This window comes from Schistocerca americana, chromosome 4, assembly GCF_021461395.2.
Source record: "Schistocerca americana isolate TAMUIC-IGC-003095 chromosome 4, iqSchAmer2.1, whole genome shotgun sequence".
NCBI classification, from domain to species: domain Eukaryota; kingdom Metazoa; phylum Arthropoda; class Insecta; order Orthoptera; family Acrididae; genus Schistocerca; species Schistocerca americana.
Window position 1 is genome coordinate 139,253,883 of NC_060122.1, and position 20,515 is coordinate 139,274,397.

The window sequence follows — 20,515 nt, forward strand, 5'->3', positions numbered from 1 at the left end:
CAAGCATCATTAACCAACATTTCACTCTATCCTGCTAACAGCGTGTGTGATTGTGAGTGCGCCAAGTGTGGTGTCACTGTGTGTGAGCACGTAAATCAGCTGCCAACTGTATCAACGCATGCCAGAAACTGGAGGCTGCCGGTGGGAGGCACGCATGCGGTGTAGTCTCTGCCACGCTGTCTGCTGCCGACTCAGCAGTGCTGACCGGCCCTCTCTATGTTCTTCCAGTTGTGTTGCTAACATCAGTTGTTCTGTTTCTTTTCAAATGCAGATTCACAAGAAGCTTAATTCCATTAGTGTTGAGAAGTTACGAATAAAGGCATATTTGTGTTACTTGGATCAGTTTCGTGTACTACTTGGTTACTACCCTATTGGTGATGAGGTGGGGTGGTTTCCGCAAGTGCAGTCTTCAAGTGTAGTTTCATCAAATTAGTCATTATGGGCGATATACTACTGGCCCTGACTGAGAGGCTTACTTTGGCAGTGACCACATTGTCAGCTTGCATTAACAAACATAGTGCCATTTCACCAGTTCATCCACGCGCATTTTCTTTCATATGATGATTCAGATGAGGATTGGGAAGCTTATGAAAAAAGACTTGGTCTTCAGTGTGACAGACTCAAATTTGTGCAAACCCGTCTTCCTCTCATGGATTCCACCTAAAATGTATCTATTACTGTGTCAGCTTGCCACTTTACAAAAACCAGCAGCTCTTACTTTTGAAAACATGTGCATTTTATTGTCCAATTACCACTGCACATGAACATGTGTCATAGCGGCGCAAGTTGAATTCTACCAATGCCGAAAGAAACCAAACCAGTCATACAGGGCCCGGGCAGCCCAACGTCACAGTCTTAGCCATAAGTGTCGGTTTGTTACTGATGCCCATAATGATTCTTATGTAGACTTTATGGTGCGCGACACAGTTATCTGTTTACCTTCAGACAAGGAATTGCACCAGAAGGCTTTACTCTGTGTAAACCCCCCACTGATAAAGTTTTGCAAATGGCACAATCTTTCGAAACTTCTTGGGAATCGGGTGACCAAATTAAAGCAGAGGGCGATGTGGCAGTAGTGTCATAAGATGCATCCACTAGGACAACAGATAGCCTGCACGAGGAAGCAGCAGTGGTGATGAAGGAAATGGCAGTGGTGGCGATATACATGCAGGTCCAGCACTGAGCAGACCAATGCTGGTCCCATCAGCCATGACAGCCACAGTGCCAGTGTCAGCTCTCTCTGTTCCCGTCTTGTCCTAACTGTTTTTTCCAGCACAAACATTTAGTTGAACTAAGCACTGGGCTACTTGCAATGCCTGCCAGAAGAAAGGCCACATTGCTTCCGTGTGTCATTGTCATTGTCAGTATAGGGACATGGATGCAATCTGAATGACTCCAGTTCTTGTGACTTCTCCCAAGTTATTTATTGAATTACGTGTTCTTGCCAAGTGTTCCAGCCTGTGGTCAACACTGGTGTTGCAGTGAGGTTATTGCATTCTGAAACCTATGTGAGTTTAGGCTCGTTGCCGTTGACACTGGTCACACGGAAGCTGGTCACTTATAAAACAGAACATTGCACTGTTAGAACAATTTATGGCACCTGTCTCTTATAAGTCAGTAGTCCATTCCATTACATTTTTGGTGGTTGCTGATGCTGGTACTGAGAACTTTTTCGAGACAGACATATTTCAAGCATTTGGATTTTCTACCACCGTTGCAGTTAACCTTGTGTCCAATCAGGTACCGTATTCTCAATTGGCAACATTGTGTGCAAAGTTTTCAGGTTTGTTTTCGGAAAGTACAGAGTGCGCTATGAATTTTCCTGCTCATATTTCTCTGAAATTCATGGTTCGGCCTCATTTTTATCGTGCTCGTCCTATACCAGTAACCCTGAAAGATCAAATGAGAGCAGAATTTCAATCTCTAGGGCTGGTGCAACCTGTTATGGCCAGAGGACGTTCATCTTTGCTGGTTGCAGTTCGGAAGCCATTGGGGGAACTTCACCTCTGTGGTGACTTCTGTACTACTGTCAATGCACAGAGGACTGTGGATTCGTATCCTCTCCCACGCCAGGAAGAACTGTTGGTAAAAATATTGGGTGGTCAGTGCTTTTCTAAAATTCATTTGTCTGAAGTGTATCTACAGGTTCCTGTACATGAAGGGTCTCAGCAAATTCTGGTTTTGATACACCTTTCAGTCTCTAACTATATTTGCACCTTCCTTTTAGTGTAGGTAATGCCTCTGCTATTTTCCAACTATTCTTAGAGCAACTGACTATGCCCGTCCCAGATTGCATTAATTATCTGGATGATATTGTTGTACAGGCTCTTCCAGGCCAACAACTTGAAAAATATGCATTCATCCACAATGCATCAGGCCTTCCTAGGGAAGATACTTGCTACCATAAATTCCTGCCGGAGGCGGCTACATTGGTCCACCCATTGCATGCCTTGTTACGCAAGAATGTAAAATTTTGCTAGAGCCCAAATTGCAAACATGCTTTTCAAGTGTTGCAATCCAAATTAATTTCAGCCCATTGTTTAGCTACTTTCTCTCCGGACCAACACACAGTTTCAGCGACTGACACCTCATAGTACAGCTTCAGCATGGTCCCTGCACCAATATGCCAACAGCTCTGAACAACCTGTTACTTTCACCTCAAACTCTCACTCCGGCCAGCAGCATTAATGTCAGGGGGAAAAAGAGGCTCTTGCCATAGTCTATGCTCTCTGGAAATTTCATGTTTTTTTGTATAGCTCCAAGTTTCACCTTATTACTGACAATGAACCCTTGGTTTCCTTGTTTCACCCCACACTCCCTTGCCAGAAAAGGCAGCACAACATCTACAATGTCGGGCACTGTTCTTGTCTTGCTACAATTATGAATTCCATTTTTGACCTTTGACTAAATATGCCAATGCAGACACCTTATGTTGCCTTCCTGTGGGTCTGATCCTGACTTTGATTGTGAAGTATTGGTTTGCTTCCATCTAGATACTGAAATGCAGACCACAGTCGAGTGTTTCCCAATTACAAGCTCGAGCTTAACAGCTATCGTTGCCACCGACCCTGTTCTCCCCCAGGTGGTTCAGTTCATTCAACAGGTCTGGCCAGATAAAATGCCAGGTCAGGCTTTGGACCCCCCCCCCCCCCCCCCCACACACACACACAATCATTTTTCCTTACGGTATTTTGCTGTCATCTGTGGAAGACTTCTCTCCCAGAGTAGTCCTTCCCACTGTGTTATGTGTGAGGTTCTACGCCTTCTCCACCGACGTCAATGGGGAGTTTTGCACACTACACTGTTAGCTGGGATACGTTTTCTGGCCTGGGATTGATGGCAAATTTCTCCATCTTGGCATAGCTTGTGAGCAGTGTGCCCAACAACATGCAGCTCCCAAGGCATCTCTGCCCATTCGCAGGAGAGCTTCTGTAAAGTTTGGAAGGTAGGAGAAAGAGGTACTGGCAGAAGTAAGACTGTGAGGACGGGGTGTGAGTCGTGCTTGGGTAGCTTAGTTGGTAGAGCACTTGCCCGCAAAAGGCAAAGGTCCTGAGTTTGAGTCTCGGTCTGGCACACAGTTTTAATCTGCCAGGCAGTTTCAGAATGACTAGTGCATACATTCACGTCTCAAATGAAAAGCCTATTGCAGATTCTTTGTTGGACAATGCCTTTCTCCATTTTCTGAGCACCTATCACTTCATACCAGTAGTGGAGCAGAGGCCAACTCCGCACCTGCCGCCGTCGGGATCATTTGACCGCTTCACGGCGGGCTCACCAATGTGGGTGCAAGGGTTTGGTTGCTAACCGAAGTGGATACCAGCCACTGTTGTTCACAGCTGGGGATCGTGTCTTTGTGACACTCATACAGCTTATGGGCTGGTGGCATGTCATTTTGATCAGTTGTGCCTTCACTTGCCACTGGAAGCTATTGATTTGAGGGTGCAGCTTCCATCACTGCAGTGCACCCCACTGCCCTCCTCCTCAAGCCCATCATCACCTCCTGTAGAGGCAGCCCCATCCCATTTGCTGTCTCGTCTAGGTGCACCACCCTAGGGTTCCAGCTTCCTAGTGTCGGGTACCAGTCTGTTGGCGCAGCCTGTCATTCTAGTTGGGCTGCCTCCACTGGTTCCCTCACCATGATCCCTCAAGCCATCGTCACCAATGGATCCAGCCCTTTTCCTCTGCACTGGGACCTGCCTGCTGATGATGATGCAGGGATGGCGATGGCACCCTCCTCTCCGGCGCTGGCGTCGAGAGCCACATGGGGGGCCTTGAGCTCCGATGCCTGCCCAGCATTATCATCTCCTCCCCCTCTGTCGGCACCAGCTGCTGCCACTCCAGATCCAATGGATATGTCTCTCGTCATGCTGCCGATGTCTCCTCAGTTGCCCGGGTGCCCACTTCGCACGAGGGAGAGGTGTGCTGTATCCTGCTACTAGTACACGTGAGAGTGAGTGTGCCGAGTGTGGTGTCGCCGCGTATATTAGTGCTGAATTTGGCCCTCAACTGTATCAGCACGGGTCAGCCACTGGAGGCCGTCTGTGGGAGGTGTGTGCACGGCATGGTATCCACCATCCCATCTGTCAGCAACTCACGCATATACATGTACGGAGCAGTGCTGTCTATTAGAACAGTGTGGCTATATTCTGTGTTAATGGGTCATGGCAGCACGTGACACATGCATATGCATTTTCTAACAGCGTGACATCAACTGCAGTGCCTCACATGGGCTCATACCCATATCAGTCGGACCCTATACAACTGGAAAACAATGGCCTTGTCACATGGTGGCCAATTTCAGTTGGTAAGAGCTGATTGTAGGGTTCAAGTCTGATGCAGACCCCACAAAGGCATGGACCCCAGGATATCAACAGGGCACTGTGAAAGCTGATCGTGGCTTCAGACTGGAGTGGGCTGTGTTTACATGGAATGGGTCCTCTGTCCAGCTGCGCCAATCATTGACTGGAAATGTTTATGTTTGGCTACATGGAGACCATTTGCAACCATTCACGGACAATTCACCATGTCACCAGGCCACAATTGTTTGTGACTGGTTTGAAGAGCATTCTGGAAATTTCAAGTGAATGATTTGGCCACTCAGGTTGCCCAACATGAATCCCATCGAACATTTAGGTGACATAATTGAGAGGTCAGTTCATGCACAAACTCCTGTACCAGCAATACTTTCACAATTATGGGTGGCCATAGAGGCAGCATGGCTAAATATTTCTGCATGGGACTTCTAACAACATGTTGAATCCACACCCTGTCAAGCAGCTGCACTGTGCCCTGCAAAAGGAGGTCCGACACAGTATTAAGATGTATCCCATGACCTCTGTGTAGCAGCATGACCTACCGAAAATTTCAAATACAATTAGATAAAATAAGGGAATGAAATGTGTCTTTACTTTCAGTTGGTAACAAGTGCCTTTCTTCCTAATGACATTTACACAATGAGTTGTTAGCATGTTTCTTTTTGTTACATGAGACGCATATCCACAGCTTTTGCAATGTGTGCATTATATAAAACTGTAAGAAATCTATATTTTCTGACATAATTTAAGGAACCAATCTCTGGTATTCAAGAAATGAAATGAGCGTATGGCATCGTTAGCCGGGAGGCCCCTATTCGAAGAAGTCTGGCCACCAGGTGAAAGTCTTATTTCATTCAATGCCACATTGGGCAACTTGCACACTGGTGATGGGGGTGGAATGATGATGATGGCAACACAACACCCAGTCCCCGAGCGGAGAAAATATCTGCCGCAGCTGAGAATCAAACCCGGGCCTGCTTGCATGGGAGGTGAGCACGTTACCACCCAGCTAAGCAGCTGGACTGGTATTCAAGAATATGACTACAATGGTAACAGATTTACAAGTTTCCCAGTATAGAAACCATGAGTTGCCTCCAGTGTGGACTAAACAAAACAATATAGGGCAGTTCCGTAAGGGGATCTGATAAGGTATAATATAAGTTTATTATGAAAAAAAAAAAAAAAAAAAAAAATGAAAACTATGTCCACCTCCATAGCTGAGTGGTCAGTGCAGCTGACTGTCGTGCAGGGAGGGGGGGCAGGTTCGATTACTGGTTGTATCGGAGATATTTTTTTCGCTCAGGAATTGGCTGCTGTGTTGTCATCATCAATCATCATTTCATCAGCACCAACCTGCAAGTTGCTGAAGCGGCATCAAATAAAAAGATTTGCACTAAGCAGGCGAACAACCCCAGATAGGGTCTCCGGCAAAAATGTCATATGATTATTTATTTCAGTGAAAACATTGAGAATGTGATGAAAACAAATCAAAATATCCTATTTGAAGACATACTATGACAAATTTACCCCAACAGAGTGCCCAGAGAAAGTAAACCGTGGCTAGGTAAATTTCACTGACATAAATTTGTTGTCTTTCCCTTCTCATCAATGTTGTTCTCAGTAACAACTAGGTCATTCCAATTTAACAGTTACATTACTGATTGCAAGGGGGGGGGGGATGTCAAGTCATATCATAGTAACATTACTAAAGGCTTTCTTAGCTTTGACAATTGCTAATTAATTTTCCTGGTCCCAAATGTAATGAAGCAAACCCTGACTATAGCTGCAGTGCTGTGTTCTGAACACTGACTGCCACAGTCAATGAGCCATGCTGACACAACACCCTCCACCGCAAGTCACAACTGGGCTCCAAGTGACTTTCACAAGGCAATGACAAAGTCCTCAAATACTAACTATCTACATCTAGATCTACACCTGCAGGGGTACTCCGCAAATCAGATTTAAGTGTCTAGCAAAGGGCTCATTGAACCACCTTCACAATTCTCTATTATTCTAATTTCGTACAGCCCGCAGAAAGAACGAACACCTATATCTTTCCGTACAAGCTCCGATTTCCATTATTTTATCATGGTGATCATTTTTCCCTACGTAGGTCGGTGTCAACAAAAAATTTTGCATTCAGAGGAGAAAGTTGGTGATTGGAATTTCGTGAGAAGATTCTGTCGCAATGAAAAATGCCTTTCTTTTAATGATGTCCAGCCCAAATCCTGTATCATTTCAGTGACACTCTCTCCCATATTTCGCGATAATACAAAACGTGCTGCCCTTCTTTGAACTTTTTTGATGTACCCCATCAGTCCCATCTGGTAAGGATCCCACGGATCCCACACCGCGCAGCAGTATTCTAAGAGGATGGACAAGTGTAGTGTAGGCAGTCTCCTTATTAGATCTGTTACGTTTTCTAAGTGTCCTGCCAATAAAATACAATCTTTGGTTAGCCTTCCCCACAACATTTTCTATGTGTTCATAAGTGTAATTCCCAGGTATTTAGTTGAATTTATGGCCGTTAGATCTGACTGACTTATCGTGTAATCGAAGTTTAACAAATTCCTTTTAGCACTCAAGTGGATGGCATCACACTTTTCGTTAGTGTCAACTGCCAATTTTCGCACCATTCAGATGTCTTTTCTAAACCCATGTTGACTGTGTGCCAATAGACTTTTCTTCGAGGTAATTCATAATGTTCGAACACAATATATGTTCCAAAATCCTGCTGTATATCGACGTCAATGATATAGGCCAGTAATTAAGTGGATTACTCCTACTACCTTTCTTGAATATTGGTGTGACCTGTGCAACTTTCCAGTCTTTGGATACGGATCTTTCGTCGAGTGAACGGTTGTATATGATTGTTAAGTATGGAGTTAATGCATCAGAATACTCTGAAAGGCAACTAAATGGTATTCAGTCTGGACTGGAAGATTTGCTTTTGTTAAGCGATTTAAGTTGCTTCACTACCCCAAGAATATTTACTTCTATGTTACTCACATTGGCAGCTGTTCTTGATTTGAATTCTGGAATATTTACTTTGTCTTCTTTTGTGAAGGCATTTTGGAAGGATGTGTTTAATAACTCTGCTTTGACAGCACTGTCTTCGATAGTATCTCCATTGTTACCACACAGGGAAGGCACTGATTGTTTCTTGCTTCTTCACATGCGACCAGAATCTCTTTGGATTTTTTGCCATGTTTCGAGACAAAGTTTTGTTGTGGAAACTGTTATAAGCATCTCGCATTGAAGTCTGCTCTAAATTTCGAGCTTCTGTAAAAGATTGCCAATCTTGGGGATTTTGCATCTGTTTAAATTTGGAATGTTTGTTTTGTTGTTTCTGGAACACTGTTCTGACCCATTTTGTGTACCAAGGTGGATCAGCTCCACTGTTTGTTAATTTATTTGGTATAAATCTCTCAATTGCTGACGATACTATTTCTTTGAATTCAAGCCTCATCTGGTCTACTTATATTATTAATTTGGAAGGAGTGGAGATTGTCTCTCAGGAAGGCATCAAGTAAGTTTTTATCTGCTTTTTTGAATAGGTATAAGGTGTACACTCCATACAAATACTTTCAGAAACGACTTCCTGACACTTAAATCTATACTCTATATTAACAAATTTCTCTTCTTCAGAAACGCTTTCCTTGCCATTGCCAGTCTACATTTTATATCCTCTCTACTTCGACCATCATCAGTTATTTTACTCCCCAAATATCAAAACTCCTTTACTACTTTAAGTGTCTCATTTCTTAATCTAATTCCCTCAGCATCATCCGACTTAATTCGACTACATTCCATTATCCTCGGTTTGCTTTTGTTGATGTTCATCTTATATCCTCCTTTCAAGACACTGTCCATTCCGTTCAACTGCTCTTCCAAGTACTTTGCTGTGTCTAACAGAATTACAATGTCATTGGCAAACCTCAAAGTTTTTATTTCTTCTCCATGGATTTTAATACCTACTCCGAATTTTTCTTTTGTTTCCTTTACTGCTTGCTCAATATACAAATTGAATAACATCTGGGAGAGGCTACAACCCTGTCTCACTCCCTTCCCAACCACTGCTTCCCATGGAAGTGAAACATGGATGATAAATAGTTTGGACAAGAAGAGAATAGAAGCTTTTGAAATGTGGTGCTACAGAAGAATGCTGAAGATTAGCACATAACTAATGAGGAGGTATTGAATAGAATTGGGGAGAAGAGGAGTTTGTGGCACAGCTTGACAAGAAGGAGGGACCAGTTGGTAGGACATGTTCTGAGGCATCAAGAGATCACAGATTTAGCATTGGAGGGCAACATGGAGGGTAACATCATAGAGGGAGGCCAAGAGATGAATACACTAAGCAGATTCAGAAGGATGTAGGTTGCAGTAATTACTGGGAGATGAAGAAGGTTGCACAGGATAGAGTACCATGGAGAACAGCATCAAACCAGTCTCAGGACTGAAGACCACAACAACAACAATAAGATGTACAACTCTGCTTCCGCCATTTTTTCCCCAACATTTGAGGCATTAATGAAACAAATTGTTTACACATGTATCATTCAAAGTATTTTCCATCGCTAGCCACTACTTTCTCCCATCTCCTGTGCAGTGTACGAGTCCCACGTCGAAAAATTTTTTCATCTTTTGAAGTGATCCACGAATCGGTCCAATTTGTGACTTCTCCATGAGATCGGAAGTGCTGGTCAGCCAGGCCATGCACCATTGATCTAAACAGGTGATAGTCAGAGGGAGCAGTGTTTGGAGAATACGGCAGGTGGGGTAGGACTTCCCATTTTAGCATTTCCAAGTACATTTTGACCTCTTTTGCAACGTAAGGTCGAGCGTTGTGCTGAAAAATCACTTAACCGTGCCTCTCACTGTATTGTGGCCATTTGCTCTGCTCAAATGCATTACTTGCATTCGATAACGAGCACCTGTGATTGTTTCACTTGGTTTTAACACCTCATAGTACACGACACCGAGCTGGTCCCACCAAATGCAGAGCATGATCTTGGATCCAGGAATATTTGGTTTGGCCATTGACGTGGAAGCATGGCCGGGGTATCTCCATGAGTTTTTGCATTTAGGGTTATCATAATGAACCCATTTTTCATCCCCAGTCACAATGCGATGTAGAAATCCCTTCCGTTTTTGCCTCTGAAGCAACTGTTCACAAACACACAAATGCCATTCAATGTCTCTTGGTTTCAGCTCACACGGGACCCAAGTTCCTTCTTTCTGAATCATGGCCATGGCACTGAGATGTTTTGAAATGGCTTGCTGTGTCACTCCCACTAATCATGTCAATTCTTCTTGAGTTTGACATGAGTCTTGACTCAGCAATGTCTCTAATTCTGCGCCTTTGATAACATTCTCTCTTCCACCACTATGTCAGTCTACGATGTTAAAATCACCATTCTTGAAGCGTTGAAACTACTCACGACATGTTATTTCACTAATAGCATCAGCTGCTGTTTTCTTCATACTGAAACAAAACAGTAACACCTCCCGCAAATGACGAGAATTAGACTCATAATCTGACATTTTCAATCAAGAACAACTTTATGATGCAGGCACAAATCGACTAATGTTTGAATGAGGTTATGTTGACCAAGGTCCAAGCTAACTGCCTGACATCTGCAGTCTGTTTCTTTCGACCGCTACTTACTGTTGTCGCCACATATCGGCAAATGATAGAAGCAAAATTGTACACCTTGTATATTTTTTTGTTTATTTTTGGAGGATTTGGGGGTTACAATATTCAATCTCATTACGACAACCCTGTGTTCACTAATCCTTGTATCGGTTTTGATGCTCATTATTAACTCAGGATTATTTGTGGCTAAGAGGTCAGGTGTGTTTTCACAACTGTTTACTATTTGCATGGACTCATGAACAAAATGCTCGAAATAATTTTCAGAGAATGCACTTAGCATAATTTCTAATGATGTTTTATGCATACCTCCAGAATTAAACCTGTATTTTTGCCAACATATCGAGGGTAAATTAAATTCACCACCAACTATAACCATATGAGTCGGGTATGTGTTTGAAATCAAACTCAAGTTTTCTTTGAAACTTTCAGCAACTGTATCATCTGAATTGGGAGGACAGTAAAAGGATCCAATTATTATTTTATTCTGGTTGCCAACAATGACCTCTGCCCATACTAACTCACAGTAACTATCTATTTCAATTTCACGACAAGATAAACTACTTCTAACAGCAACAAACAAGTGACCACCAACTGTGTTTAGCCTATCCTTTTGGAACACCATTAGGTTCTTCGCAAAAATTTCAGCTGAGCTTATATCCCGCTTTAGCCAGTTTTCACTGCCTATAACGATTTGAGCATCAGTGCTTTCTACCAGCACTTGGAGCTCTGGTACTTTCCCAACACAGCTACTGCACTTTACAACTGTTATACTGTTGGTTCCTGTATCTACATTCTTCCTGTGTTCGGCCTGCACCCTTTGTGACTGAAGCCCTTCTTGTTTTTTCCCCGAGACCCTCTAACCTAAAAAACTGCCCAGTCAATGCCAAACAGCCCCTGCTACCCATGTAGCTGGCTCCTGTGTATAGTGGATACCTTACCTATTCAGCGGAACCCGATATCCGACCACCCTTTGGCACAAGTCAAGGATTCTTGATGCAGGAAATGGACGACTGAAAGTGAACTAGATAACATAGTGTGAGTTCAGGGAGTGAAAAGGGTGGAAGAAATTGCACTGGGAGCAACAGGATGGTTTTGTGGTGTGAGCATATTTTACTGTACTTAAGTTATCATCATGTACGGGGAAAAAGAAAAGATTTAAAATTCTGACAGGAGGAATGTGGGAGGAGGACGGTGTGGTTTTGGTGGTTAAATTTAGCGGTTAGTTGCTGGAAAGTGTTAAGACTGTGATCCTATTGATGGGTGGTATGTAGAAAAGCATCGACATGCCCCTCGTCACCCAAAATCACCCTAGACTGGAACATATGAACCATTCTTTCACCAGGTCTTTGTTTATCACTCATTCTGCCCTGAAATGAGGGATATCCCACACAAGATACTTCCTTCTCTTCTAAAGTGGTGTTCTGAAACCCACCCATCCTACACATTATCCTAGTCCATCCATACGCAACTCCCATTCCCATTGTTAACATAGGTATCACATCCCTGTGGCAGACCAAGGAGCAAGACCTGCCCAATTCAACCACCCAGGACTTCCTACTCCAGTCTTGTCATAGGCTTATCCCAATCTACCATCGGCTGGCCGAGAAAGCAGCCACATCATATACCAACGCTGCTGCAAATACTACACAGATTTTCATGTCAGTGTGACAACCAGTCAGCTGTCTACCAGGATGAATGGCTGCTACTGCTACACTACTGCCAAGAACAAAGTTGACCATGCCGTGGCACACCCTGTAACTGGGCACAACATGCTCAATTTCAATGGCTGCTTCACAACATGGGTCATCTGGATCCTTCCTGACAATACCAGCTTCTCTGTACTACGCAGATGGGAGTTATCCTTACAACACATCCTCCGCTCCCATAATTGTCCTGGCCTCAATCTCAGGTAACCCACTGTCCCTGCTCCCTCTCAGCGTGTGCTGCTTACCACCAGCCCTACAACAGTGCAATACATGCCTAGCCTATATATCTGCTACACCTCACTCCTGCATTCCTAACCAGCAAACTGACTGCCAAGCCACTGGCCACCAACCCCAGCCCCTCTCCTTGCCTCCTTCTCCCTTTAACCACCCCACCTGACACAACCCCCACCACAACCAGTCCACATGCTGAGAAACAAAGCATTGGCACTGTTACCCCATGTGGCAAATGTAGGGGCAGAGAGGTGAGAGGCAGAGAGAGTGTGTGTGTGTGTGTGTGTGTGTGTGTGTGTGTGTGTGTGTGTGTGTGTGTGTTTTACTCTAGCTCATCAAAGGATAGCTCTGAAAGCTAACAAGTTTTCTTTCCTTTGTGTGTGCCTATCTACAACTCAACACTTCTGCTTTTCAATGAGTGGTCTCCTTAAATCTGAAAGAGTTTGCAAAGAAATTAATCCTATAGATACCAAAAGTAGCTGCCATATCGTCTCAAGAATAACTTCTTAAAGTCTTTCACTGGTGTAATAAGTATGTTATGTTTGCTACCCAAGACCTACAACTGAAGCATTTCAAGACATTAAAAGCTTCAAATAAGCTTGCTTTCAATTCTTACACAAGACACAATGTTATTGAGAAATCCAGATACACAATCAAAGTCTTAAAATTAAAATCTCCTTACACAAGTTACATTAATAACTGGGTCCCTCACCTGAATTTCACGTTGGTGAAAAACATGCTTGCGGTAAACATAAGTTTTCTCTTGAGGAATTTAAAGCTAGTGGCCACTGTCCATTGTAATTGCTTCTTAATAACCATTTGAAACATAAAAGTTATCACTCTAAGGAAGTAAGAGGGGCAAAATACAATAAAACTACCACTGAATGAAGTGCATAATTTGCTTTAACATAATAAATAAATATGTACATTATTACGTTGACCACTACGGTACAGAAAGTTGCACTTAACATGGAGTGTTGAGGGAGATCATTCTCTCACTAAAAATGGCACTAAAGGATGGAGTTGACAACTACTAAAGAAAATGAAAGCAGAAAATGTCTACAGATTGTGTAGTGCATGAACCACACTTTATGAACTATTACTCTCAAAAGTGACTAAAAAATTCATGTGACTGGCAGTTTAAGAAGATGATTCATAAAAGTTTTAGGCTTTAAAAACTAATTTAAAGCATAGCTCAAAGCCAAATTTAAAAATTTGTAAAGTGAGCCATTATACTTACAAGTTTCGATAATGCTTTCGATCCAGCAACAATACCACCAACAAAGAAGACGCAGTGTGGCAGCAACTGCAAAGCTGCTGATCTATCCAACGGAACAACATCTAGCATTTTCTTTGCATTCAAGTATTTAAAAATGACTGCTCCCACTAAAGTTTGCCAAGCTTGGAACACTGTGGGGTACGTGAAACTTAAAACAGAGAGAACATACTGAAAAAGAAGAGGGTTTGGGTTAAACATGGTACAAAAGATGCAATTCAGTGTTACACAAATGGAATTTAAGCAGTGCTATTGCATTACTGGCCATTAAAATTGCTACATCAAGAAGAAATGCAGATGAAAAAAGGATATTCATTGGACGAATATATTATACTAGAACTACACATGTGACTACATTTTCACGCAATTTGGGTGCATAGATCCCGACAAATCAGTACCCAGAACAACCACCTCTGGCCATAATAATGGCCTTGATACACCTGGGCATTGAGTCAAACAGAGCTTGGATGGCGTGTACAGGTACAGCTGCCCATGCAGCTTCAACACGATACCACAGTTCATCAAGAGTAGTGACTGGCATATTGTGACGAGCCAGTTGCTCAGCCACCATTGACCAGACATTTTCAATTGGTGAGAGATCTGGAGAATGTGCTGGCCAGGGCAACAGTCAAACATTTTCCGTATCCAGAAAGGCCCGTACAGGACCTGCAACATGCGGTCGTGCATTATCCTGCTGAAATGTAGGGTTTCGCAGGGATCAAATGAAGTTTAGAGCCATGGGTCGTAATACATCTTAAATGTAACATCCACTGTTCAAAGTGCCATCAATGCGAACAAGAGGTGACCGAGACGTGTAACCAATGGCACCCCATACCATCACGCCGAGTGATACGCCAGTAAGGCGATGACGAATACACACTTCCAATGTGCGTTCACCGCGATGTTGCCAAATACGGATGCGATATCATGATGCTGTAAACAAAACCTGGATTCATCTGAAAAAAAGACGTTTTGCCATTCGTGCACCCAGGTTCGTCGTTGAGTACACCATCGTAGGCGCTCTTGTCTGTGATACAGCGTCAAGGGTAACCGCAGCCATGGTCTCCGAGCTGATAGCCCATTCTGCTGCAAACATAGTCGAATTGTTCGTGCAGATGGTTGTTGTCTTGCGAACGTTCCCATCTGTTGACCCAGGGATCGAGACATGGCTGCGCAATCCGTTACAGCCATGTGGATAAGATGCCTGTCATCTCGACTGCTAGTGATACGAGGCCATCGGGATCCAGCACAGCGTTCCGTATTACCCTCCTGAAATCACTGATTCCATATTCTGTATTCTGCTTACAGTCATTGGATCTCGACCAACGCGAGCGGCAATGTCGCGATACGATAAACCGCAATCGCGATAGGCTACAATCCAATCTTTATCAAAGTCAGGAATGTGATGGTATACATTTCTCCTCCTTACACGAGGCATCACAACAACGTTTCACCAGGCAACGCCGGTCAAATGCTGTTTGTGTATTAGAAATCGGTTGGAAACTTTCCTCATGTCAGCACGTTGTAGGTGTCGCCACCGGTGCCAATCTTGTGTGAATACTCTGAAAAGCTAATCATTTGCATATCACAGCATCTTCTTCTTGTCCGTTAAATTTCACTCCGTAGCATGTCATCTTCATGGTGTAGGAATTTTAATGGCCAGTAGTGTAGTTCTACAGTATATTTCTTCTACAAGGAAAAATAAGTATAAGCTTTACAAAATGTTTCCAGGATGGACAAAATGTCAGGGGAGAGGAAAGCCACAAACTAACATCCTAAAATTCTGATGATGTAGAAGATTTCCATACACAGAAACAAAAATTGATAAATGACAGTAAATAAACTAAAAGCTAATAATGTATTTAACACCAAAGTAGGACAAATAAGAGAACAATTATCCATCAGGAGGGACTTTCAGAAATGACTGAGATCATATGCTAGCAGAATTTGCCAAGAACAACAAAGTTTGTTTTTGGCACATTCTTCCATTTGAAGTATGAAAAAACAGATGGCTGGAGATAAAGGTGTTACAACAGAAATGAGTGAACCCAGAGGGATGCTAACTGAAAAAGAACCCTGCAAAATTAACTGCTGCATCTCTGCATAGAAAAAATACTTCACACAGATAGAAAAATGTTGTAATTAGAGTACTTTGCAGAAAAGGAGACAGACAAGGCTACAGTTATCAAACTCTCACTTTGGTAAGATTCTTAGATTTTGAGATTGCTACTGACTCAACTTCAATAAAAGCTGTTTTACCAGCCCTTGACATACAAGATACTGATTCTATTTATGTTACTATGCTGAATAATACCTTCATCAATGCTAAAGCTTCAGTTTCACTATGTAAGGATTTTGAAAAACTTAACACTGATGGATTAGACATGCACCCGTCATTTGTATCACCAAAACTATTCTCAGCAATCCTAGAGGAAATTTTCAGTCTTTCAACAATAAACACAGAAATTAACAAAGATGCTACAGAATCAGTTGATGAGTTCTTGCATTTAGGGAAGTTGAGGAGAACCACTGGATGAGCTGCAGAAGAAATAAACAGAAGAGTAAAAGTGACCTGGAGTTCTTTTGGTCATCTAAATAGAATGTTCATAATTAAATTTCCAAGGTGTCTAAAACAAAGTTTGCAGCAAGGACACGTGGACGTTTCATACAAAAACAATTCAAAACTTTAATATCTCTACAAAAATAATAAATTTTTTTATGTAATTAGATTGCTAAAAAGTTTGCTTACCAAGTGGCAGCAGGAGAACACAAACATAAAGGTACTGAAATTTGCAAACTTTCAGAGCCAGTGGCTCCTCCTCCTGGCAGAAGGGTTGAAGGAGAAGAAAGAAGGGTGGAGGAAAAGGACTGGTGAGGGTCAGGGTAAGGGCATTAGAGAAATTTGGGAAAGTCACCCAAGGGTTAGGAGAGGCTTACCAGATGGGTTGAGAAGGAAATACTGATTGTTGGGGACCACACCAGACAAAATGCAAAAACGCAAGAGCTTAAAGATGTTAAACAGGGTAATGTGCAAGACAGGGACTGCTGACAAAACATTATGCTCAAGTTAATAAGAACGAAAAGCTAAATGCATTTCATGTAGTAGAGATAGGTTGCGGAAAATGGACAGGTCTGAAAGTAAAAGAGTTAGAAAACTAAAAGGGAGTGCTGAGAGGAAATACTGAGCCTGAATAACATAACACAATATTAGACTAGTTGGCTGGTGGGTGCTGAGAACCAAGACATGTTGTAATGCCAGTTACCACCTGTGAAGTTCTGAGAAATGGTTTCTGGGGGAAACTGCATCCTCATATGGCACTTTCTTTTTGAATATTTATTTCCTATATACTCTTTTGTTCATTCTTTCACATCATGTCTAACCAGTATTGATGTTGAAGACAGTGGCAGAATTAAGTTTCAAGAGCTCTGCAGGCAAGAGCTGGTGTTACAAGATGTCCTTGGTTCTTACTAACCACCTGGCCTTAACTTACATAATTTCTTTGATCACAAGAACGATTATGTTCTTCATTCCCTTTTAATTCTACATCTTTTATTTTCCAAACTGTCTATTTTTCCTTATCCCTCCCCACCTCTACCACAATGTACATTAAGATGCTTGTCAGTAATCTCTGTCTTGCACATTACCCTTTATTCCACTTTTAAGCTCTGAGGTTTTTAAATCTTAACTGATACAGTCCCCAACAATCAAGCTTTTGTTTTCACACCACCTAGTAAGTTTCCTGTGCACTACAGTTCCGGGCAACTTTTCCGAACTCTCCTGATTCCCTAAACCTCATTAGTCCTTTTCCTTCACCCCTCTTCCATCTCCTTCAATCCTCCCGCCAGGAGGAAGAGCTCCTTGGCGCCAAAAGCTTGCAAATTTCAGTACCTTTATGTGTGTTCTCTGGTTGCCACTTTCAAATCAAAAACTTACCATCGTTCAGTCTGCAATGGGAAGATTAATTACCACAAGATGCAAATTTATCAGAGGACAGCCTGGAGCAGAAGATGTGGTTTGGGGGAGGTGGTGTAGGTGGGGGGCTGAAGATGATTTACGAATGATGTTGTTTTTGTTTGTGTAGTGGGTTCACTATGTCTAATAGTTGGGGAGGGGTGTGGGGGGGGGGGGGGGGGGTGTGGGGGGGAGGAGGGTGTGGTCAGTTTGGGAAGCACCTGTGGATTGTTTTGTTTCTTAGGCTGTTCATGCTAGTGTGCGTGGTTAGCCAGAAAAGATTTGTGCATCGGCAGCTTAGATGAATGAGTATTTTTTGTAGTGTTGTTTGATTCTTATTATAGTGTGTATGACATGTGAGTTATGTTTGTAATTGTGCGTTTCTTGTATATCGATTTCAGTAGTTATGCTAGCTTTTATGAATTTCTGGTTTGTGCTGTTAAGTGGATTGTGTTGGATTGAGATTGGTAGGTATCAAGAACATAGTTTTATCAGTGCTGGTGAGATTACATTTTCAGCATTTGTATTGTGCGCAAAGTTTTGTTTTGTGGTATCACAGACTTCATTTGAATTGTATTGGTCTAGTGAAATTTCTGATACCACTACGTGTGTGTGCACGTTTCTCTCTCTCTCTTTTTCGTCTCTCTTCTGAGAATTTTGTTTGTTTCATTTCTGCTTTAATACTGGTTTTGGTACGTTTTCGGTATTAAAAGTGTCATATATTTAATTTAGTATGTCACAGTCAAAAGTTCCAATTCTCACAGTTGTGTCAATAATTCCACTGTATTTCTGTAATAGAATATTTCACGTATTGTATGTCTGTCTCAAGGGATGTTGTGAGTGATGTCACAGTCATCGTATGGGATATGTTTGAAAGAGAGGTGTCTGCAATCTTGATGTCACTGGTCAAAACTGATGGGTAGTACCCCAATCTTCAATTTTGACAATAATTGAGGGGGGCATTAGTAGAAATTAGTGAATTTTGTTTCAGGAACATTTTTCTCATTTCTCTGTGCATTTATTGGAGGTTGGAGATGTGGTCTGAATATAAGGTAGAACAACATCCTCAACTTAGTTTACAGAAGATTAAAAGTCGTAAGTGTAAGCCAATGTTAAAGTTTTTAGTCTTATGTTGTTCAGGACAGGCATGCTGCCACTCCACCAGACGTTATTAAATTGAATTTAGAGGAGGAAAGTATTTTGACGGATAGACCACTAACAGAAGGTTAGATGACCTAAACTATCAGCAGTTTATGGTTAATCATCAGGTGGAATCCAACAATTTTGAATTTTGGAGCATGTACACATGCTGTAAGTTTTTACTGGCTTGCAATTAGGGAAGCTGGTCTGAGGGGCATCGCAGAACTACACAGCTAACATATTTGTACGAGTATGTGTGGATGAAATGTGTGACTATAGGCAAATGGTTTGTCTTCCAAGATTCTTGTGAGAGGTCTTAAAAATTTAAACTTTTATTTCATTTTATTTATTGGTAGTCAGATCACTGTGTTGACGTATGATCTTCATGTGCTTGTGGGTGTGGTGAGACGTATGCATCTTTAAGGTCAAGGGAAGAGTCCGATTCCAATGTGTCGTAGCTGTGTGTTTTTTGGTATCGTGAGCTGCTGCTGACCTATATAGGTCAAGGGAAGTGTCCGATTCCAACTTTCGTTGTTTTTGGTGTTCGTTTCGTGGTATCGATAGCTGAGGAGTGATTATAATTTTTGGAGTAGTTGAGCTAGGGGCAACAATGCAGTTCATAAAAGCTGCATCACTTGGAGATTGCATACTTTGTCACATTCAGTACCTGTGAAGTTTCTTCTTTCCTATGGGATCTGTGAAACACGAGAGATGAATTAACAACCAGGTAGCACATTTGTTGATCACTGGTGTTTGGTCGTTGATGGAATACATATTAAGACTTAGAGTCGACAAGCTTCTGCTTGTGGCGTCGACTTACTGTTCGACTTTAATTTAAAACTGCCGCCATCAAACACCGGAACAAAGGGTAAAATAATAGTTAGATTTTGTTTTCCATTCAGCTCCACTTCAGATCAAGCCGTATCTGAATGCCAACAAAGCAAAACACATGTGGTGATGTCATGTATTTACCAGTACTCACCTTGTTTATAAAGACTGTGGAAACGAAAAGAAAAGAATGAGTCACAAACTCTGAGTAAACTATTTTTTCCGCACAGTGCATTTTTTTAATTAATGCACAATAAAGCTCCATCATTCTTGCCATATGAGACCCTGCTTCCACATGACAGGTGGACCTGAATACAAAAACGTGTTGTGTTTACAACGCTGAATGCTCCGCGTCTCTCTATATCGACATTCGACAGTTACGGTATCGATTTTACTCCGACTCTAAAATCGATCGATAGTCCAACTCCCAATAGTCACAGCGAGATTTTAAATTTCTGCTAGGGAAACTGCATAGTGTTACAACATTTCTTTATCTAGTAATCGACGACTTTTATACCAGTCTGAACTATTTATTTCACATTTCAAAACTTGTTCCTGAAATTGATATACACTTAAGGAGGTTCTTAGTCGTTATGTGAATTGCCCATTTGTATTTTAGTTCATAAAAAAACTGTTTACACAACTTTAACTACGAAAGATTATACGTAGATTGTCCTCGGACTCTGAATTTCATAGACGTCAACCTCCTCTAGAAGAGAGGTTACGGTTTCCAATTTTGTATTTTTTGCTCCAGCGATGTCCTTCATTTGAATTCCTAGTAAACTAAGAGCTACACATACACCATCATTTCTTTTGTTCAGATATCACACTCCTCAGTTGTTGCTCTAACGTCACCATAGCATGAATATTCGTCCTCTGTTTTCTCATACACTTTTCGTAAATTTCTCG

The 20,515-nt window shown here is 42.1% G+C and overlaps 1 protein-coding gene across 3 annotated transcripts in view; it reads right to left on the reverse strand.

Moving 5' to 3' along the window:
• LOC124613201 (transmembrane protein 241-like) overlaps positions 1–19,944 on the reverse strand; it is a 66,412-nt gene extending 46,468 nt beyond the window's left edge. Inside the window, exons 1-2 of one of the 3 annotated variants that reach the window (XM_047141866.1) lie at positions 19,761–19,944; positions 13,651–13,820 (exon numbers count right to left, since the gene is read on the reverse strand). In XM_047141866.1, coding sequence (XP_046997822.1) covers positions 13,651–13,758 — 108 coding nt within the window. In that variant the 5' untranslated portion in view covers positions 13,759–13,820; positions 19,761–19,944. Of the gene's footprint in view, positions 1–13,650; positions 13,858–19,760 lie in introns of all 3 variants that reach the window. The other 2 variants (XM_047141865.1, XM_047141864.1) reach the window with 2 other exon arrangements.
• Between the last annotated feature and the right edge of the window lie 571 nt (positions 19,945–20,515).